The sequence below is a fragment of the Pollachius pollachius genome, assembly GCF_949987615.1.
Source record: "Pollachius pollachius genome assembly, chromosome: 14".
Lineage (NCBI taxonomy): Eukaryota > Metazoa > Chordata > Actinopteri > Gadiformes > Gadidae > Pollachius > Pollachius pollachius.
Genome location: NC_136947.1, coordinates 17,331,483 through 17,358,582, shown reverse-complemented (window position 1 = coordinate 17,358,582; position 27,100 = coordinate 17,331,483). Strand labels below are relative to the sequence as shown.

The following is a 27,100-nucleotide window of genomic DNA, read 5'->3' as shown; positions in this document are numbered from 1 at the left end:
TTGGGGGGGGGGGGGGGGGGCAGTCTACATTAATCGATGGGAAGCCATGCTGCACAATCAATACATGCCTCTGGAAAGGTAGCGAACCTGAGTGAAACGTCCATGGCATTGATTTTACAGGTTGGGCTCTGGGATCAATGACCTCCAAAGCTGGAAAAGTTGGACGTATTGTTTGTTATTACACGCGGGATCAGCTGCCTATTCTCCATTCTAATTGGTTTCCCTTCCTGTGACCTCACGCTTTAACCATGTCATGGAGGCAGGGTGAAGTGGCGCGGCCATTGCGGATACAACGGAGCCATTGATTTTGATTTCAAGGTCATCGTGTGACACAAGGTGCTTAAGCCGATGTCCTCAGTGCTCAAAGTTAAAACCATTTAAATAAAGAAAAAATTAACCAACTCATGCTCCCTTTCGCCCAATCGCTGAACACCTTGAAACCCAAGCAAAACAACGCAGCCACTCAACAGGTCACACAGCGTCCCCCACCCCCCACCCCCTTGCATCAGAGCCCCTTCTCCTCGGTCCCTTTATTTACATGGCAGTTTATGTCTGATTAGCTGTCTTCCTTCTCCCCTCACGGCATACATTCAGCAAGAGAAGGCTTTGAAGTACACCAGCTATACAACGGTTATATATTTTCTCATCAAAAGACTCAAACCCAAATGTTTGATGACAGGGTCTAACATGGAGAGACTCAACGCGGAGAGACATTCAGTTGTTTTGTTCGTTTTTTCTCTGTTGTGAAAGGCGGAGGCTACTCCGCAAGGTTTAAGAATAAGGACTTTCTGTTTTTTGTAAAGGTCAAGTGTTTTTTTTTCTCAATGCATTTAGGCTATTTTAGGATTAAGGACAAATATCTGGGGATTTTTTCTTTTTTTCAATAGTCTAGATTATTGGATTCTCCCATGTCTCGTTTGATTAAGAAAGCGATATCTCCTCTTATTAAGCGCTCAAACATTTTTGGTTAAGAACATTGTCGCTGGAATACAATAATTAAAGTCAAGCCACAAAAGCTGCTGGATTCTTGAAGTTTTCACGATAAAAAAAAGAAATAATAAGAAAATCACTTTCCTGTACAGCATATTTATAGCTATTTATATTCATATATATTTATATATATAGGCGGGGTAAGAGTATTGCAGAATTATATTGCATGTGTTAATCAATAAACTTGGACAAAAACAAGCAATTATACAGTGTGACTTGATCACAAATAGTTCCTTCCATAAAGCTTGCTGACAGACACACTGGGCCTGCCGCAACGATAGACCAATCCCTAGGTTTAGAGGAATGCAGAACGGCGCCCGAGGCGTCACCCAGCCTATCAGGACTCTCTCCGGCCTGACCAATCAGAACCCAGAATATGAAAATTCCATTGTCTATTCAAAAATAAATTGGAACCGAAACATACAGACAGACTCACGCGCACAAACGTTTACCCACATATATACACTTACCATACACACAAACCAAATGTATGGCTTCTAATGTTGAATCAAGGCAGTTAAATAAATGGCATTTTCTTCTATCTTTCTTTTTTAGTTGATACAGACACAACCAGACTGTGTGTTCGACCTCAACTTTGGTTTAAATAGATACAATGAAGATAATATCCTTTGATCGTTTTTTCATTAACTATTTACACATCGATGTAAGATCGACCAGCGGTCTAAAATACTATTTTCACTATTATTTTAAACAATATGAAGAGCAATGTGTTCTTTTGCTACGACAGCTTATACGGAAAAAGTTACACCCAAAACACTTTTTGAAAGCGTAAAATGTCATTGTCATTTGACTTCAAGTCCCTGATTTTCATTATAAGTCCAGCTCCTGCTAGATTGCATTGCATGGATTCTACACAGTATGCAAGTTACATTAATTATACGTTTCTCCATTTCATTACAGTAAAGACAGCGATATACGTGTTTGGAAGCAGAGTGTAAGGGGTGATACTAAGACTAAAGGAGCTGGCCCGGTCCGTCACACCAGTTCAACCTTAGTGGTTCTACGTTAACTTGTCTCCTCCGAGGCATAGTGTCAGTCTTCTACTTGTGCATTCCCCTCCTCCTGTCACACCGACGCACAGTGCATCCAGTTCCAACAACTGGTGGCGTGGGCGCCAATCTTGATTGGTGGAAAGAGCCAGCCAACGGATCGGCCTGGACGACCTAGAACACTTTGTCTTCTGCCAGCGATAAAAGAAGGCCTCTTTCCTGAAACCTCTACCAGGGTCACAAGTTGGAAGACAGCCGGTTTCTGGCAGAGTCTAGCTCTGGAAGGCTGACGATGGAATCTTTTTTGGAAACGCCTCGTTCTGGGGGCGCCGCTCCGGCGGGCCCCGCGCCGGCGGCGGGCCCCCCGGGGGGAGGGGTCGAGGCGAAGGCCACCCTTTGAGGAGGGGCCGCCGGCCTGGCGACGCCGGAGGGACCCGGCTGGACAGGGTGGGGGGGCTGGGGGGGGCCGATGGAGGTGTTGGAGGTGCGTGTGGACGGAGACGGGCTGGGCGCCGACGAGGCCGCGTGCGGCATTCCCTCCTGAGGGAGCGAGGTCTGGGAGGCGGAGCGCGCGCGGGCGTCCTGGCTCAGGGTGGCAGCGTGGAGGGAGTGGGTGCTCTTGTGTGAGGGGGGCCTCTGCTGGGTCTGTGTGGGACTGGGCACGTGGTGCTGCACCAGGGAGAGCTGGGACCCGGAGGGCCCCGCCCCGCCCATGTACTGGAATGTCCTCGCCGGGCCGGCCAAAGGGCTCTGCACCGGGGGGCTGGAGATCCCGAAGGCCCCTCCCAGTCCCTGGGGGGTCATGGCCTGCAGGGGGGACATGGAGACGGGGCTGGCCAGGTTCTGCATCACCTGGAACCTTCTGACCATGCGGGGCGACTGCAGGGTCCCGGGGCCCACCATGGGGCCGGCCCCCATCTGGGGGCAGAAGCTCATGGCCACGGCCTGCTGGAGGGTGGCGATGGCGGAGGCGCCGTGGGACGTCCCGGGCGGGGCGAACATGCCGCCGATGGAGGGCGTCATTGACATGGCGCGCGGCCGCTGGAGGTCCACCAGCTTCACCATCTCGCGGTCGTACTTGACAATCTCCTGGATCATCTCGTTCTCGCGGTTGTTGAACACGCCGGAGTTGAGGTCATGCTGAACCTTGTGCATCAGAATGGAGTTCTTTTTACCTGCGTTAGGACGTTTAGAGGAAAAAAGAGATCAATTTTACAGACACGTACAAATATGAGCTAATTTGGGGGAAAGCGCAAGCGAAGCAAAGGGTATTCATGTGGAACTAAGGACGACGGAGTAGGAGAGAGGAGAGTAAAAACCATAGAATGTGCTGTCCTTTAACACCGGGGAACAACCGATCTCCGGGAACGAGGCCCCATGAAAACAGAGGTATCAATGTTCCCCGGAGTGTATCATTACAGTGTCGGCTGTCATTCTGAAGAGACACCACAGGTCACGTTCAGCCGCTGATTTGACCATTACCACTTCAGCTTGAATGTCGTTTTCCGGGCACTGGTCCTAATAGCGTCAGTGTTATAGCCATTGCGATCCATGGACCTTGATAGGTTGAGCAGCGTTACCTATGCGGTCCAGGCGGTCGATGGCGACGGTCTCGAAGGCCCTCCTCATCATGGGGTACTCCTCCAGCACCTCGTTGAAGTGGTCCACAGACAGGGAGTACAGGCGGCAGTAGGTCTCCGCCCGCACACTGGCCGTGCGGCGGCCGCGAGTCAGCAGGCAGATCTCTGGGGGAGGGAGGGAGAAGCAGAGGTTCAGCAGTGAAAACAGCGATGGGATTATAGGATGTGATATATATTACACTGTATTAGACGACATACAGAATATGTATCACCACCATCATGATATGTGCACACAATTTGAAACAATATATTATAATATAACAATATTCAGCCTCATAGCATAATTGCCTAGGTCATATTTTTGGGTCAAATTGATGATTTAGGCAGAAATTGATTATGGAATGCAAAAAGCTCTCTGATTGGCTTAGGATATAGCCAATGAGGCACAGCAAATAAGCATAAGCGTTAGGAGAGTAGATTTAGGTAAGATATCACAATTTGGACAAAATATGACTTAGGCAATTATGCTATGAGGTAAATAACAATCTAATATACCAATATTTAAAATATATATATATATATATATATATATATATATATATGAAATGTCTTTCTGTGCTTCTACATTCTGAATGACACTTTGAAATATCCATTACTACAAAACCAACTGGAGAATGACAAATGTACCTCCAAAGTATGATCCGTCAGACAGTTTCATTCCCAGGGTGCCTTTGGTGATGACGTTGCAGACGCCATGCTGGATGAAGTACATCTTCTTGCCGATGGTTCCCTCCCTGATGATGTAGTCATGGGGCTGGAAGACCTCAAAGCGCAGCTTGGTCAACATGGCCGTCACAAAGTTGGGCTCAGCATTGGCAAACAGTGGCATGGACGCCACCAGCTTACGGCAGTTAAAGTTGACGATTTCCTGACAAGGAGAAATTGGAGGAATTCATTGAAATTGTGAAAATTAAGAAAAAATGAGAACCCGTACAAACAAAGTATCTAAAATACCAATGAATAATTTCAAATATGTATCAAATCAAATATCCATGTATGTCAATATTAAATATAGTGTGCAAAGTGAAAGTAAGTAGAGTGAATGGGGAGCAGACTCTGTGGAGGTATGGATTCTGTGTGTGTGTGTGTGTGTGTGTGTGTGTGTGTGTGTGTGTGTGTGTGTGTGTGTGCGTGCATGTGTTCTTACGGTTGTGGGTGTGTGTGGGGGTGCATGTGTGTGTCTGTGTGTTTGCGTGTGTGCGTGCATGCGTGCATGTGTGTGGGTGTGTGTACATGCATCCATGTGTGTGTTCTGGTGTCTCCATACCTCTCTAAGCGGCTCGTTGAGTTCCTCGAGGATGCTCTCCTCATCAAACATCTTGCCCTGGTATCTGTGCTCGTAGTAGTCATGGATCTTCTGCCGGAAGTCTGAAGGCAGCTTGTGGAACGACATGTACTGCTCCACTTGTTTGTACTGGGAGCCAATGGAGAAGTGGACAAACAATAGCTTGTCATTATAACAGGGAATAGGTAAAAGAAACCATCAACATCAATTGCCACAAATAAAACATTAAAAAGAGTGTACTAGATTTTTAAACATAGGAATACTTAACGTCACATATTGACATCTGATGAATGTGTTTATCTCTATTTATATCTAAACAATTTTGTTTCTAAGTGCCAAGAATATTTTCTATGTACTCATACAGAAATACATTGAAATGATATATATAGACCAAGATGGTTCCATTTCCTTTTTATATTTCGCATCACAGCTAACCTTTTTATTAGGGGTCCGAGCAGCGAAGCTGCTTGGCCACTATTGTTTCTGTAATGTTTTTTTTTTCCCCTCAAATTCTGTAAAAGTCATACTGCAGCCAATACCGTAAGTCGAAAACTTTCAAGTATGGTTACCAATAACCCTCTCTACCCATAAACCAAAATTTGTGGTACTGCACCCAAAGGTAGCGCTATTGTAAAAAATCATGAATCGGGCTTATTTCTCCTCACCAGATTGACCTGGACTCAAAATTCTTTCCGAATATTAATCTCTAGAATCTACGGAAACCGTAAAGGGACATGGGGTAAAAAATAATAATTGTTAACGTTTCTCTTGAGCACGAGAAATTATCTTGTGCTCACGAGAAAGTATCTGGTGAGCACGAGAAAGTATCTCTTGCGCATGAGAAAATATGTCGTGCGCACGAGAAAGTATCTCGTGCGCAGGAGAAAGTATCGAACGCATATCAGTGGCAGTGTGTGTGCGTGTGTGCTTGTGTGTGTGTGTGTGTGTGTGTGTGTGTGTGTGTGTGTGTGTGTGTGAGTGTGTGTGTGTGTGCCAGTGACACTGCCAGCGATATGCGTAAGATACTTTCTCGTTCGCACGACATACTTTCTCGTGCGCACGACATACTTTCTCATGCTCACCAGATACTTTCTCGTGCGCACCAGATGCTTTCTCGTGCGCACCAGATACTTTTACGAGAAACGTTAAAACATTTTTTTTTACCCGATGTCCCTTTACGGGTTCCGTAAGAATCAGATGCATTTATAAAATTATAAAATTTATAAAAATGTATAATTTTCCCACAATTTCATATTAAAGCTAAACATGATAAATTAATAAATTTGGATCCTGATTAGAGCAGTATGAACAAGCTGAACATGACATTCTGTCATTGCCACTCATTTAAGAAACACAACATTGAACAGCACCTGAATTCATCAGGCAATCAACATTACGGCTCATTAGCTTCCAAGAATCTGACTGCCAAGACACAGTATGGCATTAAGGGGACCTTCTTCATTAACCATTTTTCCTTCATAATTAACTCTGTCATATTTATATTTCTTCCGTTAATGTTCTGGGATACAAATGTTTAATTTCCCCAAAGTTTCAAAGATTTTTTAGGTATTTGCTTTTAAGAAAGCCCTTAATTCACTTGAGAAATGTGTGCTTGGAGTTTTCTGGATGTTATATGCTTATCAATAGACATTTTGGCCATGTGAATGAGACTGCAGTTCAGGTTTATCAGTGGCTCAATGGGATAATACCTTGTACAGGATATCCTTAGGTTGGGAGTTCAAATCCCGATCATAGCATCATGAACAAGCTGAACATGACTTTCGGTCATTGCTTTGCAACTCACTTGAAAGCCGAGGCACAGTATTGCACTAAGTGGAACATCTTCCCTTCATAATTATATGTCATATATATATCTTCCAGTAGTGTGTTCTTGACTTTTAATTTTGCTCGGACCCCGTTAATCACCGCTTGCGGTTATATTTATATTGGTTATTGGTTAAACGATGAATACACCCATAAATCCCGAGGGATAAGTAGTTAGATATCACTGAAGTGTGAAATTAGCCTTGGACCAATTCTGCGGTTGTAAAAACATCACACGGTGCCATGGCCTTTCAGACGGCCACACGGCGAGAAGCACACCGACTGATCAAGGGTATTCAATCAATCCCTGATCAATAGCATGTAAAGTATCACGGACAACACCGTCCCAGGCGGCCGCTAGCAGTTCACAAGGATGCTAATCACACTCGATCCACTGTGCCAACAGACAAGGCTGCGGCCGACACGTTCTCGCAGAAGGTCTTTCTCTGGGTGTGTTGGCAACAGACAAACACATAAATGTGGTCCTAAAACAAGGCTGGAGAACGTCAAGATAATATCAATAAAAACAGATTCTTAATTTTACATATTTTAGTGAGCAGAAACCTCGATGTTTTGGGGACAGACATGAAGTGAAATGTGGTAGGCGCACTAAAACAAGGCAGTAATCTTTAAATATATAAAAAATAAAAACTGATTCTTCCTTTCACGTCACACACAGTTTAAATGTGCACCATTTAAACCGTGTGAATTGGCAAGCTCTCTAAGCTATAAAGCTGTCCAAAAAGAGGCTGGGTGACAACAGCTAGGCCAGCAAGCCTGTCCTCCAAATCTCTATGTTGAGACGGTCCTATTAAACACTCCTTCACTGCTGCTGCCCGAACCCATCTCTATGGCCGTCCAATACATCACACACACACCAGAGATATAAGCCTGACTGAAATACAATGTTGATCCCCCAGCACACTGTGAAATGGCACCTCCTGCTAGCACTGCTGTGCCCTTCTAAATGGAGACACAAGGTCAGACCAGCCCCAGATACATAAACAAAAAAGAGCAATTGGCAATGTTGAATTACTTTGCTGATTGAACCTGTTCATGCAAAGCATAGCAGAAAAAAACAAACAGATGTTTTGTTTATGCGTGTGTGTGTGTGTGTGTGTGTGTGTGTGTGTGTGTGTGTGTGTGTGTGTGTGAGTATTTGCGTTGTACGGTGGATGGGGACATCAGTATCAATGCATTGCTGTGATTGTTATTCGACTTGGAGTATCTGTTGACCTTGCCTGTAGCTGACTCCTCCTCACGAGTCGTTTGACCAAACCCTGTCCTCTACGTGGGGGGACCTATTACCGTTCAAAAAACCACGAAGGAATGTGTGAAAACAAAAGCCCCCAACATTAGTGCAACATTAATGCAGCAGGACGCCCCGGTGGTGTTAATAGTGCCACTGCGTGCCATCCGCAGACGGGAGGTGGCCTGTTGAACTGTGTCCGTGTCAGCCAGGGTGGATCAGTTAATACTGCAGCTGTTTGTAAAGCAAGGAGGGCCTTCTGCATGATAATCAGCCCGGCTTTCAAATAGGAAACCACAGCTTTGTGCTGCAGCTCTATGCAGTGGAGACACATACGACTATGAGGTCCCCCCCCCCCCCGACCCGCTAAGTTCAGAGGACAACCACCCTCCTATGGAAATGGACATTGAGCGATGCGTTATGAAGGGCTGATCCGATCACGGTCTAGGAAGGTAAGGTTTTAACGGTCCGCCTATTGAGCAGCATGTCCGAGATGTGATGTATTGATTTGGACAAGCGGTGACCCGACAGCTCTCTGGTGTCACTTAAAGAAAAGGAAGGAGGGAGCAGGGCGAGTGGCTGGGCCAATGCGTCACAGCCCCCCGAGGGGTCTGTCAGCGATACAAAACAGACTCAAAATGATCCTCTGTGTCATTTGATGACAGCGTCTACGCCGCCACACGCTTGACATCCCGGACATCATCCCATCCAGACTGCCGCATTGTGTGGACTGTCAGAGTGGTTTTGAGACTGCACAGTCGATGCTAAATGCAGCCCTTGTTAAATCTATGGGTTCGGTCACTTTGTCCGCCACATGTATCCCCAGAGAGGGATCGCTCTCGTAAGTCTTTCACTTCCGATGTTTTTTTCTTTTTTTCCCACTAGTCTTAGCACTTCTCTCCTTTCCTTTTATTTTTTCTCCCCTTTCCTTTTATTGTTCTCTTGTCATTTATTCTTCATCTTCGTCTTCTTCTTCTCCTCTTCCTTCCACCAGGCTCCTGGTACAACTTCCATGGGATAGTCTAATTCGGGCTCATCCCCAAAGACCACGTGGATTTATAATTCATGCACTTCATTCCCAGCCTAAACTCTGACGTTACATTGCTAAGACACTTTTAGAATGAGTTCTGAAGTCCAAACTCATGGCTTAGCCTAACCGACTTAATTCTTCTAAATGGGCAAAAGTAATAACAACTCACTTTGAGTCTCAACTACTCAAATTAAATCAAAAGATGATATGGGTCTTGAGGAGTTGGAAAAAAAAAAAATATATATACGTATATATAAATATGCCACTGTAGATATCTCTTTTGGGAGATGGATATATCCTTTCCTGAAACATTAGGTTGGGGGGGTGATGTTTGAGGACATTGTCTCTGCAGAGCAGGCCTCTCTCTGGGTGACGGGAGCAGTCTGTGACAGGGCTTGAGCAAGAATGATCACTGCTCTGGGAGGATGGCAGCCACAGGAAGGGCACGCGCAGGAGAAGCCACAGAACAATCTGGTTCTCTGCTGCACGGTGCCAGTAAGCTACAACTGTTTGTCTGACTGCTGTCTGACTGACGGACAGCTGCTGGGTTTGTGTCGCTCTAAGGCGACTGCATGTGTGTCTACGTAAACACCGCGTTGAACATTGGTATTCCTCCCTGGAAACATGGATGCATCGCTGGTGCTTTGGTGTAGTATTTTTGGCTCTTAGTTTCCTTTTCTGACCTTTTACCGGATGTCTTTTGGATGTCCGAAGGGTATCACTAGCTGTCAATCATTGTTCCGATAGAAAGGTGCCATGACATCTTGCCCTATTGGTCGCTTTTGGAAGGCATCATAAATCACAGTGTTTGGAAAAACACAGTAGTCCACAAGACCGGAAAATCACAATAACACGAAGACTTGAATGCAAACTAAATGCATATTTTTCTAGTATATATTATTCAAATTGTAGAGTCTTGCCTTCATTAGAAGACACATAGTTTCAATGGTCACCTGTTGACATTTACCAAAGGTTACAAAAACAATCTCTATATTACAAATACGCTGGGCGTTAGAAGTTCTTTGCGTTCTAATATGACCTTAATGAAAAGCTCCAGACTCGCAATTCAACATAACCCACATATATATTTATAACTCTGAGGCTTCGACATAATCCACCCCAGCGCCACAGTCGAATGCTAGCTGGCACATTCCGCCAACACCACAGAAATGTTGAGAATGACACCCAGTTAGCCCCCGAGTCACAGGCACAGCTAATCCATTCAGTAGGGCTGTTATCAGCATCGGCTTGTCTGGCCAGGCTGGCACTTTCGGCTCTGGATGTTTTAAATAAGCATGTATCCAATACTAATCCTTATGGAAAAGTGGCAAACACATAAATACAAATATGTGTATGTTTGAATCTGACAGCCCATCCGAAAGGGATCTGCAGTCTCTGGTTCTTGCACTGGCATTGGCCAGCAGAGGAGAAACTTCTGGAGGTAGAATAAAGACATGTGACTAATGAGATTTGTGAGGGTGAATGTTTGCTAGGGCTACGTTTTGGATCATTTGTTAACTTAGAGTGAGTCAGTTATTGCTGTTAGCAGCATAAGAATATAACTGAGCTAAGCTACGCTATGTGCTCTATGCTAATGCTACTCCAAATGATGTTTCAGTCGTTCCTAGTGCTATCCCCTAGCTAACAGGCTGTGTATCTTTCTCATGCGGTCCTACAGACAGAGCAGACGAGATAACGTGATTGGGGCGGGGGGGGGGGGAGCCCCATGTTGCGAGTGAAGCCTGGTGAATACAGGTGAGTCCCCGAGAGGAAGAGCGCCTTTGAAGCCGCGACAGACCCTCACCATCTGTTTCACGGAGCACACCACCCCAAACAGACGAGGTCCCATGGTGAATCGCCTTGTTGTTGTTGTTGTTGTTGTTGTTGTTGTTGCTGTTGTCGTTTTAAATCCGTTGGAAAGCGACAACCACGTGTCCAATGTGTTAAGCGGGTTGTCAGCCAGTAACTTCATAGTGAAGAAACACAGCTCGCATCCAAGACACATTAGGAAGAATAATCCAACCCCAGACGAAGAAAAGGCAGAAGTCTGTTGGAGTTGATATACATAGCTCCCTCGGTCTGGGACTGGGACATTGCACCGAGACGTATGGATGGCAAGTCCTTTCTGTCTGAAATACATAACTCACTGGGACATTGCATGCATGGCAAGTCCTCTCTGTCTCCCGAACCGCTCCTTCCTCCTCCTGTCCCACTCCTTCCTTCACCCCCCTGCCACCAGCCAGCCAGAGCCTCTCTCAAGGACACACACAACCAGAGAGAAAGAAAGAGAGAGAGAGAGAGAGAGAGAGAGAGAGAGAGAGAGAGAGAGAGAGACGGGGATGTGAGGCAGGAGAGATAGAGGCAATAGAGGGACATAGGAGGCAAAGGCTAGAGCACCGCCATGAAGTGGTGAGGAGGGGGGAGGGAAGAAAGACAGGCTAGAGGGATGTGTTAGGGGCTGTGGAGTGAATAAGGCCAATAGAGAGTTATAGAGAGAGAGAGAGGAGAGAGAGAGAGGGAGAGAGAGGGAAAGAGAGAGGGAGAGAGAGAGAGAGAGAGAGAGAGACAGAGAGAGAGAGAGAGAGAGAGAGAGACAGAGAGAGAGAGAGAGAGAGAGAGAGAGAGAGAGAGAGGGAGAGACATCGAGGGAGAGTGCAGAGATGCGGGCTGGAGTGGGCAGAGGGAAGCGGCCATGATTGGCTACGTCACCTTCAGGACGACATTGGCAGGACGCACAGGTCTGCTGCCTCATCAATTCCGCTGCTGTTGCCCAAGGGGACATCATGTCTCCCATACGCACACAAACACGCACGCACACAAACACACACACACAAACCAAAATGCACCCTCACCCTCTCTCGCCCTCACACACACACAAATACTGAATAATCTGAAATGCACACACTCCCAGTTACCTGCCCCCTCGCTCCCTCTCTCTCTCTCTCTCTCTCTCTCTGTCTCTCTCTGTCTCTCTCTGACTCTCTCTCTGTCTCTGTCTGTCTGTCTGTCTGTCTGTCTATCTGTCTGTCTGTCTGTCTGTCTGTCTGTCTCTCTCTCGTTCTCTCTCTCTCTCTCTCTCGCTCTCTTTCACTCGCACACACACAAACACACTTCCAGCTCTCCACGGCTCTCCCCCTTTGTCCGTCCCTCCCTACAACTCACGTCAGCCTCCAGCCCACATACGATGTGGCTCTACCTGGCCGCACAGACCTGCGGCCTCTGATTGGCTGCCGGCAAGCCAGCAACACTCCCACTGGCTCCCCAGCCGGCGAGACTCTGCTTGGAAACAGCGAGCAGGCTGCGCTGCGCTCCGGGGCGGGGGCCACAGCGCTAGCGCTCCGGGGCTAGTGCTAGCCCTAACCCCACACCCACCCTCACAGCCCCTTCCCCTCACATCCCCCCCACCCGACCTGCTTGGACAGGTTGCATTCTTTATTTGATTTCTATATAAACAGGGAGTGTCTCTGAAGGGCTCTGAAGGGCTCTGAAGGTCACAAGGTCATACGAGGCAAGGCTTCTCGTGTGACCCTTGGGACCCCCCCTTCCACTGGAGGAGGTTTATTTGAGAGGATGCAGTGAGATGTGTTGACGCGTACTACGTGTACTAAACGTGGAAACGCGCAGGTGCTCCAGCTCGGCACCCCGTCTCTTCATGCCATTGTTCCGCGGCGGGTTGTGAAGTGGCGGCGGAGTTTCTCTTTACAAAGCCAGGCTCATTGAAAAGAACAGAGCAAAACAATAATTACAACCGCCGCCGGCAAGGTTTTAAAAAGCTGCCTCAGCCAAGGAGGGAACCTATCAGGGAAGGGGGTGACATAACACACACACACGAACACACGCACACACACACACACTCACACACACACACACACACACACACACACACACACACTCACATACACAGACACACAGACACACACACAGACACACACACAAACACCACACACACACATACACACTAACATACACACAGACACACAAACACGTGGAGCTCCGCAGGGACATTGGCCCCCTCAGTGGTGGGGCGTTCATACTCTCTCCCCCATCCCGCTCACCTTTTCCTGGTACTGCCTCCTGGAGGAGTCCAGCGATTGGATGAGAGCGGTGGCGTGGCCAATGAAGACGGCGTAGCAGGTGGCTCCTACGATCATACTCAGCATGGTGAGCCAAATGTCAGAGAGGCTCTCGGGCGCCTGCCGGCCGTAACCGATGCACAGCATATGGCTCATGGCTTTGAATACGGCGAAGGAGTACAGCTCGGACCAGGTGTCATTCTGTGGAGAGAGACAGAGAGAGAGAGAGAGAGAGAGAGAGAGAGAGAGAGAGAGAGAGAGAGAGAGAGAGACAGAGAGAGAGAGAGAGAGAGAGGAGACAGACAGAAAACCCAGACATGCCGGTAAACAAACTATGACATCATCAGACCAGACGTAACACTCAAAAGGCGTGTCCTGTTCTCCCTGTCCATCTTTCTTTTTCTCTCTGGTCGTCTGTCTCTCCGTCTCCCTCCAGGAAAGAGAGCGGGCTGTTAAAGGATAGCGTGAGGCCACAATAGGGAGGCCTCTGGGACCACATGGCCGCCAGAGAAGAACGGTATAAATTAGAACTCCGGGGACGAATGCAGTAGAACCGCAAATAGAGAGAGGGAGAGAGAGGGAGAGGGAGGGAGAGAGAGGGTGAGAGAGGGTGAGAGAGGGAGATAGAGGGAGTGTGAGAAGGAGAGAGCGAGAGAGAGATAGAGAGGGAGGGAGATAGATAGAGAGGGAGGGAGAGGGAGAGAAGGGGAGAGGGAGGGAGAGAGAGAGGGAGGGAGAGAGAGGGAGAGAGGGAGAGAGAGAGAGAAAGGGAGAGAGAGGGAGAGAGAGGGTGAGAGAGGGAGATAGAGGGAGAGTGAGAGGGAGAGAGGGAGAGCTAGAGAGGGAGGGAGATAGATAGAGAGGGAGGGAGAGGGAGAGAAGGGGAGAGAGAGGGAGAGAGAGAGGGGGGGAAGAGAGAGGGAGAGAGGGAGAGAGAGGGAGAGGGAGGAAAAAAGAAAGCGGGAGGCCGACGTCAGGGGAATCCTGGGAGGCCTCATCAGCGAGGTAGGTAAGGAAAGTTTACAGGAGATGTCCTGGGAGAGAAGTGATAACGAGAGACCATTAACCATATCCATTCAAGGCCGCGGTGCATTTATGTGGAAAGGAAGTGGCCACCGCCTCACGCAACCCTCAGAGAGCGCCGACTCCTCCGTCACGGGAGGCAGCCCCATGCGCTGAGTCTATCTAACTTTGAGGATGACGGCGACGGTTTCGCACAGGACGTGTCCAGAAATGTGAATCAGAGCCTCTTCAGGACTGGTGACTGAAGTCTTACGGCGGCGCCAAGGCCTCTTTTTAATTGAATATAGAAGCACAATGTTCTCTGGCAGTGGCCGTGTGCCAGCCGCTTCGAGTGGGGGACTTAAGGGCTCTGTACACGTGAAATCCATTTAATATAGCGCTCCAGTACCCCGCCTTGGTTTGTATCTACGGTCCTTTTCTCTCGCGACGGATGCGCTGACGTAGCTCTGACGTAGGTCTGACGCGGGGGCCGGCGGTGAAGGTGCTGACCCCTCACTTAGCTGAGAACCAGACCAGATGTGAGAAGTGTATGAAATTAATCATACTTTGTATCAGTGTGGGAACAATGGAAACAATGAAGTCACGAACAGCAAAACAAACAAAAAGCTGCTGGAAAACATTGTGATGAATAGCCGTAAACACATCCCAAATGATCCTTAATCGTAGGGGGCCACCTACAGATTTAGTTAAGTCCTCATTTATTATGCATTATTCATTGTTTTCAGCGCAAATATGTAAGAGGTCATTTGAGGTAGATCTTAAAAATAGCATTCCCTCCCCAGCTGATACAACTTGGAAAGCCCTGATGACTTGTTAAGCAAAAATCAAAGAAGCTGCAACATGAAAGAGACAATCACTTGTTAGTATCAGCGATACACAACTTGAAAGGGTGGGATTTGTCTCAGTTCTCAGAAGCAAATTGTCTCAGTTCCTTGATTTGGTGGGAATGGGGAACATACCATGATAAAATAAGCTCTATCAATTTGGGGACATGGTTAAATGGTGTATGTGAACACAGAAAGAGAACCAGAAGAGTGAAACTGATTGAATAATAGATGAACAGCCCGCACTTTGCCTCCGAAATAGCAAGGGCGAGAGGTTGATGTGGACGTTCAACAGTGTGTGTTTGTGTGTGTGTGTGTGTTGTGCGTGTGTGAGTTGTGTTTATTTAAGAAGGAGACAAAGATAGTGTTGGAAAAAGTTCAAATACAATTATGGGCTTTATTTATTGTTAATTGTAATGTGTCAGTGAATAGTGTAGTGGTGTAGTACATAGCAATGTATTAGTAAATATCGCTTGGTCCACGGGGAGGATTAAACACCCTCCATTATTTAAAATATAACCTGGCTCTCTAGGTCATTACACAATGTTTATATTAGCACTTTATCCCGCATCAGTGCAGAGACAAGTAATGCATCATTTTCCAATGACACAGTGATGAAAGTTTGGTTTAGTGTCAATAATTCAAGGAACAATTATCGGACATGAAGTACGAAATGTATACACATTATGTAAATGAGTCATATTTAATATTTGCATGACTGAGTATAATATAATATTACAAATGAAATCATGCAAGCGATGAAGTTAAGGAATAGATTTCCACTGCTATGAGATGTAAGGAAGTAGAACCTTGGACGAAGACAGAGGAACAGTAGTCCTGCTGGTTCTGGGGCTGACATTGACATTTAGGCAGCCCAGAGTCAGCTCAACAGCCTAGAAAAAAGGGTGTCTGGCCCAGCCTTGTCACACAGCCATTGGTTTTCTTTATAGTGATTTATCAAGAGCTCCATGTGCTGTCTCTCTCTCTCCCTCTCTCTTTCTCTCTCTCTCTCTCTCTCTCTCTCTCTCTCTGTTTCTCTCTCTATTTCTCCACCATTCTACATTTCTATCTCTCTCCACCTTTCTCTGTTTCTCTCTCTCTACATTTTTATCTCTCCCTCCCTCTCCCCATCAATTTCTCTTCCTCCCTCTCTCTCTCTCTCTCTCTCTCTCTCCCTCTCTCTCTCTGTTTCTCTCTCTATTTCTCCACCGTTCTACTTTTCTATCTCTCCACCTTTCTCTGTTTCTCTCTCTCTACATTTTTATCTCTCCCTCCCTCTCCCCATCAATTTCTCTTCCTCCCTCTCTCTCTCTCTCTCTCTCTCTCTCTCTCTCTCTCTCTCTCTCTCTCTCTGTCTGGTGGTTCTATCTCTTGGTCTCTCTGCCCTAATACTCCTGGCCTATTTGTGAGCTGGACAGTAAGCAGCAGGGCTGAGGTGGAGGAGTGAGGAGGAGACGAGGTGGAGGAGTGAGGAGGAGGAGTGAGGAGGAGACGAGGTGGAGGAGTGAGGAGGAGACGAGGTGGAGGAGTGAGGAGGAGACGAGGTGGAGGAGTGAGGAGGAGTGAGGTGGAGGAGTGAGGAGGAGACGAGGTGGAGGAGTGAGGTGGAGACGAGGTGGAGGAGTGAGGAGGAGACGAGGTGGAGGAGTGAGGAGGAGACGAGGTGGAGGAGTGAGGAGGAGACGAGGTGGAGGAATGAGGAGGAGACGAGGTGGAGGAGTGAGGAGGAGACGAGGTGGAGGAGTGAGGAGGAGTGAGGTGGAGGAGTGAGGAGGAGACGAGGTGGAGGAGTGAGGAGGAGACGAGGTGGAGGAGTGAGGAGGAGTGAGGAGGAGACGAGGTGGAGGAGTGAGGAGGAGACGAGGTGGAGGAGTGAGGAGGAGACGAGGTGGAGGAGTGAGGAGGAGTGAGGTGGAGGAGTGAGGAGGAGACGAGGTGGAGGAGTGAGGAGGAGACGAGGTGGAGGAGTGAGGAGGAGTGAGGTGGAGGAGTGAGGAGGAGACGAGGTGGAGGAGTGAGGAGGAGTGAGGTGGAGGAGTGAGGAGGAGACGAGGTGGAGGAGTGAGGAGGAGACGAGGTGGAGGAGTGAGGAGGAGACGAGGTGGAGGAGTGAGGAGGAGTGAGGTGGAGGAGTGGTCTTCATGAAGCTATCTGATTACCGTCTGCGGTTGTTCTTTTATCCACAATGTGCTGAGAAGAAGATTCCGTCATTGATCAGGAAACCTGACCACGACTCGTCTACATGGGCTGACTAAATATGGCCAAGAAAGCAATAAGAAAATAGAGCTGCACATTTAGTTGTGAATAAAGTGGTGTGCTGTGCATTGTTGGTATGGCTGGTTCGTTTGGAGCCATGCAACACCTACTCATAGTCCATTACAGCTGTCCCCACAGTTTGTGAACCCTTTCTGTCGTGTGACACTGCTAAAAGCCCTACAGAGTACTCCAAAGCGATGGACTCTTTCCTGCAGACCATCAGACACCCCTTGGGCCCAAATCGGTTTAGTAAGTAAACAGTGAATGTAGACCATACATACAAATATATATAAAATAATGCTTTACAGAGACACGAAAGCAGGTGGATGACAAGAGAGAGAAGGCGGGATAGAGAGAGAGAGAGAGAGAGAGAGAGAGAGAGAGAGAGAGAGAGAGAGAGAGAGAGAGAGAGAGCGTGAGAGAAAGGAGAGCGATTGCGAGCGAGGTTGGTAAGGGAATGTAGACCATACATACAAATACATATAAAATAATGCTTTCTAGAGACACTCAAGCATGGTGGATGACAAGAGAGAAGGCGGGGAGAGAGAGAGAGAGCGGGAGGGAGAGAGAGAGAGAGAGAAAGGGAGAGAGAGTGCGAGCGAGAGTGCGAGAGAGAAGTGATAGACGAGCCTCTTGTGTGAAATGTGAATATGGTGGGTGGTAAGGGTTACGGCCGAGTAATAAAGTAGCAACAGTTGTAATAACAGTGGTGAAGCTATACACTCTATGTCTCTCTTTAAGCGGTGCTGCTGTCGCTATTATTACCCATTTTCTCCTGTGTTGCTGTGACACACACACTGTGGTACTCTAATGTCAAACTACACACACACACACACACACACACACACAGCCCAGCGGCGGGTTACCATTTGTATTGCACCACAAACCGGCGATTCTCGTCAAACACACACACCAACACCTATGCACACACACACTGCGTGAAATAAGTGATTATGAATCGTGTAGCGAGGCTAAATAAACTATTTATATTCCTGCAGGTATAACAAGTCCCCATCCAATCCAATTAGCAGTGTGTGGACTGTAGCATAACCCTCCACGCAGGGCCGGGTCCCTGGATTCATCGACTCACTGCCCCTTGACCCCCCCGCCCCAATATACACCCAGTTCACACTGATGGACAGCCTGGCTGCCACTCGAAAGTGGGACTAAACAGCTCCCAGCATGAGAGAGAGAGAGAGAGAGAGAGAGAGAGAGAGAGAGAGAGAGAGAGAGAGAGAGAGAGAGAGAGAGAGAGGGAAAGAAAGAAGAGAGAGAGAGAGAGAGAAAAAGAGAGAGAGAGAGAGAGAGAGAGAGAGGGAAAGAAAGAGAGAGAGAGAGAGAGAGAGAGAGAGGGAAAGAAAGAGAGAGAGAGAGAGAGAGAGAGAGAGAGAGAGCGAGAGAGCGAGAGAGAGAGAGAGGGAAAGAAAGAGAGAGAGAGAGAGAGAGAGAGAAAGAGAGAGAAAGAGAGAGAGATACAGAGAGAGAGAGCAGGGCCTGCCCCTTGACAGAATCCCCCCCCACAGTGTCACGCTGCTGGCCCTCTAGAGACCGGGTGTCCTTGATGCTCCGGAGGGGAGCCGGCCAGGGAGTCAGGGGGGCAGGCCGTCACCTGTCCATGCTTTGGGGACTTCCTGCTGTGCACTGTATAAACACACCGTGTTTCAACATCAGTGCGTACAGCCATCCCCGCGTAACCCGCTAGGACTGCAACATCAAGGCTGGACCAGGATGTCTCCATAGGGCCTGCTGGTTCCAGAGGTGATGGGGGTTGTGTTGGTGTAACATGCGCTGGAGTAAGCTGCATGGGATTTAGTCTGGAATTTGGCAGGAGCTAAACAGGAAGTGACAGTGTAAGGAATATTTCCAAAATACATCCTTCCTAAGGGGAGGCACTCCAACACACTAGAATAAAACTACTCAAAAGCTGAACCGCCAAAATATTATAGTGTGTGACACTTTAAAGAAAGATCTCCCTCTTCCTTCTCAAAATATTACTCTTCCTTCCAAATATATATTTCTTTATAAGCCAACTCCTTCAGCGTCATTGTGTGTGTCTTCTGTTTGATAATTGTTCCATGGGAGGTTCTGCTTTGAAAGGGAAGTTAATAGGTTGTCATGGAGAGTGGAGGAACAAAACTCCATCCGTTTAAACCCTGCTTGGAGCGGTGCCTCGCGGCTCAGCGAAGCCCGTCTCCCGTCAGCCAGGAGAAGGCTGGGCTGACGGATAGACCAATAAACAAATAGCTTTTATCTCCCTGAGAGAGACATGGCAACAAAGAGCCCAGCTGCCCCGCCGTCTCCCCCCTTCCCCGTCTCCCCCCATCATCCCTCCCTGTCCCTCCTTTTTATCTTCCCTGTCATCATCACACCCATGCTGAAAAATAAAAAGAACCAGAAGGATCCGGAGGTGTGCAAACATCGCTCTTTCGTCTCCCACCCACCCCTTCACCTCTATCCCTCTCTCACCCTGTCCCCCGTCCCTTAACCCCCCCTCTCTCCGTCTCTCTCTCTCTCCCTCTCTCTCTTACCCCTGCCTGGGTCCTCTGTTTGATAAAAAAAAACGATTGATATCATGGTGGCAAGCCATTCACCGCTCACTGTTTGAGTCCGTAACATCTTGCACATTTCTACCTTATTAAGTTACGTAAAGTTTAAAAACATAATCGCTAAGAAAAAAAGTGTAAACTGGAATGAAATGTTTCCCCTCTCTGTTTACAGGTCTTGCATGGGCAATGGCGCTGATCGTAATTACGTCTGCCACTTCGAGATGAAAAACCCACGCAGGTATAAGAAATAGTCGTGATGCTGTGAAGGAATAGGCTGTAGTGATAGATTTCTGTGGCTCCTGCCTTCCTGAATGGTGGTGCGATGTTCATTGTCAGAGTAATTAAAGCTAGGACTGCTAGGATGAATAATATAGCAATAAACTTTTAGATAAACATCACAAAAACATTCAACATTTATTAAATGCTTCTTGTCTAGGGAAGCAAAATAACCAAAAAAGCAAAACAAACATTGAATATATGAAACCAGTTGCAAAGTAACTATTATGCTATGTGTCTATATTTCACAATATTTGCTGTCCTCAAACTCTGTAAACAAATACTACGGTGACTCGGAGGAGGCCAAAATCCTTTCTGTCGTGTTCATCCACTTTTGGATATTTTATTGTGGGAGACGGAGCAGGAATTCCAAAGCATACTCCCCGCATACGTACCACCATCTTGTTGAGGGACACCCAGCAGTCGGAGGGGAAGTCCTGCAGCATGGGCACCAGGAACTGGAGGCAGCCGTCCCAGTGGCACAGCAACAGCATCATCCCGATCAGGTTGAAGATCCGCATCACCGCGCTGGCCAGGTCGTAGGTCATATGGAAAATCTGGAAGGGAGCGGGGAAGAGAGAGGTCGTAGGTCATATGGAAAATCTGGAGGGGGAGCAGGGAAAAGCGTTGGAATCGGCTTCATCCTACAGGAACGGAATAGGTAGTGCAGTCATAGCTTGAGGAGAGATGAAAGAGTTGGATGTAGTGTCGCCTTATCTCAGTACTGGCTGCCAGGTTCATGATCATGTGATTAAAGTAATTATGGCTTTTGTGAATCAAGAAAGGAGAGTGAAGAGAGTCCTGGGGTTTTCACAACGTATCTTTTTTGCTCCGATCAAAGTGACAGGAAAACATAGAGAGTTTAGTGCATGCAACAAGCGGGGCTCTTGTGGGGCCCATTGAGTTTGATTAATGAATCAGAAAGACAGGTTCCTGTCATGCACAGCTGGAACAGGCGAGACACGGTCTGAAGAGATGCAAGGTGCCAATCACTGCCCCAGCACACACACGCTCAGTTCACTCCATGTACATTAATTACTCACGCAAGCCCGAGGGCCCATGTGCACACTTAAACACTAACAAGGGTTAAACCCAAACACGCACACGCATGGGACCACACATGGAACGGCACACATGCAATGCACACACAAACAAATACCAACACACAGACACAGACACACACAGAAGTACACAGACATACATACATGCAATCCAAAACGGAATATGCAGACACATAAGGAATAATAATCAAGCCACAAACACACACACACACACACACACACGCACACACACGCACACACACACACACACACACACAAACAAGCACACACTCACAGAACCCCCTGACAGTGACACATCGCTGCCCTCCCCTTGTTGCTGATTAATAGGGTTCATGAATATTGCAATCATCTTTAGAACAACTAAATCTAAAGTACTAATTACAGGATTTATTCATTATAACTTTGGTTGTAGTGTTATTGGCAGGAATGCATAGCAGCGTAATAACTCACTGTCAAAGAATCATTATTTTACAATGAGGTGAATTAATGTCAGGTTTTCTAAGAACAAACAAAAAAGGACACGTATCAGGATTTGTTCAGAAGTGGGTTTGTGTGAAAGTCCCGAGGCGATGAGGCTGAAGTTTTATGATTCCTCATGTGATCATTGTGATTCCTACAACACACCCGGACCCTGCAGGCCTCAGCAGCCCCCACCCCTCCCTCCCTACCAAAGAACACGAACTCCAAGCCCAGCAAACAATCACGTAGCGAGAGAGAGACACGTGGGAATGCAGGGGGAACAGGGAGGCGTCGGGGTGACACGTTTAGGGGATAGTCAATTTCTCAAATTGCTTTTGGGATGTATGACTTTAACGCGCCGCCACTCCTCAGCGCCCTTCCTCCGTGCATGGCAAGTATCTTTTCCCATCATGCATCACGGTGCGTGTGTGTGTCACATCATGTCTCCAGAAATCCAATTATCCAAAGGTCAAGTGAGCACCCGGGCCCCACCGCACAGCTCTCCTACTGCAGAATGCCAGCCTGCCAATACTGCCACAGAGGAAGGGTGGTGTAGTCCCCCACCGACGCTCCTCCATCCCCGCTCCTCTGAACCCGAGGAGCGGGGACACGACGGAGGACTCGACTGTCCTTACAAACGAATATATTAAGGCATATAGCGAGTGAGCTGTGAGGGGCTGCAGCCAAAGGTCCTTTGTTTGGGATTGCCACCGAGCTAGGGCCTGTTCAACAGCTCACAGAGGCCCAGATGCAGTGTCTACACACGTCACCTCTGCATTCACTTTGAATAGACAATAAGCCAAATGTATAATTATAACGAATGGCCCCCCGGTGGTGCGTATTATCACAGCCCACGCCCCATACCGCCCTCCCCACCGCCAACATCTTAATTGATTAACCTGCTGCCATGGTAATAGGCTGCTTATCAGTCTGTCCAAGGGTGCCTGCAGTACCGGCGTGGGGACAGAGAGAGACGTATGGCTGCATGGCAACGGCAGTCATTAGGATGCAGACATCACAGGATCTGGAACGTCCGACCTGCGTTAGACAGACCATCTCCTCCCCCCCCACCCCCCACTCCTCTCTCCAACCTCTTCCCGGGCACGAGGGTTTCAAGGAGGAGTGCTTTTCTGCCTGGTAGGATGGTGGAGGGGTGACACAGACACACGCCCTCAAACACAGACACAGAGTCTGACTCACAGTCTGACACAGACACTCACACACAGCGTTTGGGTGTGTTTGTGCACGTGCGTGTGTGTGTCTGTGTGTGTGTGCGTTAGTGTGCAATTGTGTGTATGTGTGTGTGTGTGTGGGGGGGGGGGATGTGTCAGGATATGGGAGTGTGTGTATGTGTGCATGTGTATTTCTGTGTTTTTGAGTGCATGTGTGTGTGCGTGCGTGCGTGCGTGCGGGTGCATGTGCGTCTGTGTGTGCGTGTGTGTGTGAGCCGGGTGTGTGTGTGTGTGTGTGTGTGTGTGCGTGTGTGTGCATGTGCGTCTGTGTGTGCGTGTGTGTGTGTGAGACGGGTGTGTGTGTGTGTGTGTGTGTGTGTGTGTGTGTGTGCATGTGTGCGTGTGAGCCGGGTGTGTGTGTGTGTGTGTGTGTGTGTGTGTGTGTGCGTGTGTGTGTGTGAGCCGGGTGTGTGTGTGTGTGTTTGAGCCGGGTGTGTGTGTGTGTGTGTGTGTGTGTGCGTGTGTGTGTGTGTGTGTGTGCGTGTGTGCGTGTGAGCCGGGTGTGTGTGTGTGTGTGAGCCGGGTGTGTGTGTGTGCGTGTGAGCCGGGTGTGTGTGTGTGTGTGTGTGAGCCGGGGGTGTGTGTGTGTGTGTGTGTGTGTGCGTCCCCTCACCTCCTCCCACTGGTGGATGTAGCGGATGAGCCTGGAGAGACGCAGCAGCCGCAGCAGGCTGAGGATCTTGGTGAAGCGGACGATGCGCAGCGCCCGGGCCGTCTTGTACACCTCCGAGTCGATGCCCTTCTCCACGATCAGGAAGATATAATCCACGGGGATGGAGGACACAAAGTCCACGATGAACCACGTCTTCAGGTACTTCTTCTTGATGGTCTTGGGGTCCAGGATGATGTCCGAGTTGTCCTCGATGATGATGCCCGTGCGGAAGTTGAGCACCAGGTCCATGAGGAAGAAGGTGTCCGACACCACGTTGAAGATGATCCAGGGCGTGGTGGTCTCCTCCTTGAAGAAGGTGATGCCCACCGGGATGATGATCAGGTTGCCCACCATGAACATCAGCATGGTGAAGTCCCAGTAGAACCTGGTGGGAGGAGTGGGGCCAAGAGAGAGAGAGAGAGAGTGTGTGTGTGTGTGTGTGTGTGTGTGTGTGTGTGTGGTGTGTGTGGTGTGTGTGCGTGTGTGTGTGTGTGTAGGTGCATGTATGTGTGTGTGTGTGAGTGTGTGTGTGTGTGTGTGTGTGTGTGTGTGTGTGTGTGTGTGCGTGCGTGTGTGCGTGTGTGCGTGTGTGTGTGTGTGGCCGTGTGTTGCCGTGTGTGGCCGTGTGTTAGTTTGGCCGTGTTTGTGTGTGCGTGTGTGCGTGTTGGTGGGTGTGTGTTGAGGGGTTAGAGAGGGGAGGGAAGAGGGGGGGGGGGGTAATGAGGACAAAGATAGACTGAGGTGAGGAAAGGAAGTCTCACTGTGGACTGAACAGTGGTTCCTGTAACATAATAATCACTTCAGCATTGCAGAACCTGAACAGGCAAAGTATAAAAAGATAAGACAAACTGAAGAGAAGATGATCATTTTCATTTGAGAGTCGCTTTGGATAAAAATGTCCCAGCTGACTATCTCAATGATAATAAAAGCCTTGTACTTCAATAGGATTTCAAAAGAACACAAAAAAAGCAAAGCTTACTTTCTTCCTTTTCTTTCTCATTCTATCAAACAGTCAACGATATCGTTCTTTTATGTGAAACAAGCGAAATAAAAATTGCATTGTCTTCAAATGTGCTCTGGGTCTGAATTCGTGCATTAAAAAAACAAATGACTTCACCGAAAGTATATGAGCCGTTGTATGCCGCGCGTTCTGCGAGCAGAATTCTCTGCAGGACAGGTGCAGCGCTGAGTCATTACATTGGGACTTACGCAACAAGCTCTGACTTCATTCACAGGCGACAATAACCACATTATACTGACACTCTGTTCAATACATTGCATGAAAGAAAGTGTGGCTGACGTAGTTTTATTCAACGTTCAAGACATCGAAGTCTCACGGTTACTTTTCATTATTTGTTTTTTTTCTGAAGTAGGCCGAAAGCTCCGAAAGTCGTGCAGTGTGAAGTGGTGGCCTTCGCTACACGCACAAACTGAAACACACTCCCACACTCCCACAAACATACACACACACACACACACACACACACACACACACACACACGTACCACACATACAGAGACGCATGCACACACTCGCACTCACGAACGCGCGCACACGCACGCAAACACACAGACACACACACAAAGTAAATCCACTTTCCATTGATGAGAGTTGGGCTTTTAAAGGAGCTGTCCACTTTTGTGGTTCTGAAATTCTGATAACTGGAGTTAAAGAATTGTGTGACGACCAAATAAGCTCGTTGTAATCATAAAGCTAAAAATAGAATAACCTACGTTCAATGAAAAGAGCCATGAAATTAATTAAAAAAAAGGCATCCTGAATCTAGGTTGTCTGATTATGCATGCGATCCTCCCGAGATGTGGAGATTACGCCGAAAGACGTCGGCTGAGCACGTGATTCATGCATGTATGTACGGACTTGATGTTAAAAATGTGACATTTAACTCTCGGTGGCATGAGCTTTGGTATACAAGGCTCATCCATCGTTAAAACGCATGATCTGGGGGGTCGTTCCGGCGGATGCGTCTCCGGTGAGCGCTTGACGTGGTCGCCCGCTCGGTTCAAGGTGACATTCCGTCACGGCGCGCGTCGCGCACATGCATCCCGGCCGCGCGGCGCAGGACGCGCGGACGCGGAATCACACGTTATTTCCATCATCGACACATTCAAAATCAAGTCCAAATGTTCCCGTCGGAAGGTTATTTCTTAACGAATGGCTCGAGGAGCAGCGGCGACCGACCGTTGGTGAATTAGCAGGCCGGGCTTTGTTAAGTCTCCCGGATCAGCCACCGTCTGGAGCCCCGCGTGTTTATCCCCATTAAAGAGCGCTCCTCCACAACAGGTTGTTCTCCCCCAGCCCGCTCCAAGATGCTTATAGTGTGGAGGCTTTACTGTTTCAAGAGCAGAGCGTAGAATGGATGTCGAAACTGCTAGACAATGACCTTATGTGTGTGTGCGTGCGTGTGCGTGCGTGCGTGCGTGTGTGTGTGTGTGTGTGTGTGTGTGTGTGTGTGTGTGTGTGTGTGTGTGTGTGTGTGTGTGTGTGTGTGTGTGTGTGTGTGTGTGTGTGTGTGTGTGTGTGTTCCCCGGGCCCTGTGCCGCTGACTAGTTGCACAGTCTCACTGAATGACCCTGCTCCTCGTGCTGGTTCACAATACCACCACGGATGGCCCCCCGGCCCCCAGGGCTCTTACCTAAAGTCGCTGTACGGGTGAATAATCCAGTTCCCGGCTGATTTCACCCTCTCCTGCTCCCTCTCCACTGCCTTCTGACTGCCATACATGCGTAAGGAGAATTTGTTAACTCCGGGCTGTAGCATGCTACTGAACTGCCGCTGCATGAAGGTGCTGCCCCCGGGCTCCCCATCGTCGGCGGCCGCCACGATTTGGGGTCCGTCCTCCGGCTTCTGGAAAGTGACCGAGTTCCGGGGCTGCTGGCTCGTTGTCGGGCCATGGAGCGAGGACGAGGTCTTCCGGCTGGGCGCGTTGGAGAAGGACACTTTGGAGTCCTTCTTCTCCGTGACACCGCTCGAGACGGGTGTGACGCCCGGGTTGGAGCTCTCTCCCCCCTGCCCCCCAGTGAGCGAGCCGCCCGGGGTGATGGAGCCGTCCATGCTGGCGCTGGTCGAGTTACAGGCGCCCCGTTTCCCGCCGCCGTCCTCGGCTCTCCCCAACCCCCCTGTCTGCCTCTCCTGCTTGGAGATGATCGAGCGCAGGCTCCCGGTGCCAGAGTCCCTTCTGCATTCTCCGTTTTTGTTGCATTTCATGCTGGAAATGGCAGCGACGTTACTACAACCATCACCCACTGTCGCGTGGAAAACCTCTAGCGCGACCTTTGAGCGCGACGCCTCCGTCCAGGATGCTCTTTTGCTCTTGCCGCGCCCAGCATCCTCGGGACAGGTTGTCTGGGTCTCCGCAGCTCTGAAGAAAGCCGCTACGCTGGGCCGAGGGGCGGCGGGGACGTCTTCTGCGTGCGCAAGGCCGGGCTCGCTGATGTTCGAGGCTCTCCTGGAGACCGAAGACGCGCACGCGGCTCCCCCTCCTGGCGTAAAGTTCTTCATTCTGATGCTGCCGCCGCCTCCTCCTCCACCGCCTGCGCCGCCGCCACCGCCTCCGCCGCCTGCGCCGCCGCCGCCGCCACTCCCCCCGGCACGGCGCAGCCGCGGATGCTGAAACTTGGACTCTTCTTCCCCGTCCTCCGTCTCGTCCATG

At 48.8% G+C, this 27,100-nt stretch overlaps 1 protein-coding gene across 1 annotated transcript; it reads right to left on the bottom strand.

Annotated features, from left to right (window-relative positions):
• Nucleotides 1-2,237: 2,237 nt before the first annotated feature.
• On the bottom strand, nucleotides 2,238-27,096 carry LOC307085496 (potassium/sodium hyperpolarization-activated cyclic nucleotide-gated channel 2; the record flags this gene model as incomplete). The annotated part of the gene is made up of 8 exons (XM_079750313.1): nucleotides 26,084-27,096; nucleotides 23,392-23,815; nucleotides 20,422-20,583; nucleotides 13,084-13,302; nucleotides 4,908-5,054; nucleotides 4,268-4,508; nucleotides 3,581-3,745; nucleotides 2,238-3,175 (listed from the first exon to the last, which is right to left on the bottom strand). Exons 1-8 carry the CDS (start codon nucleotides 26,947-26,949, stop codon nucleotides 2,238-2,240), a joined length of 3,162 nt encoding a protein of 1,053 aa, XP_079606439.1. The 5' UTR covers nucleotides 26,950-27,096.
• Nucleotides 27,097-27,100: the final 4 nt, after the last annotated feature.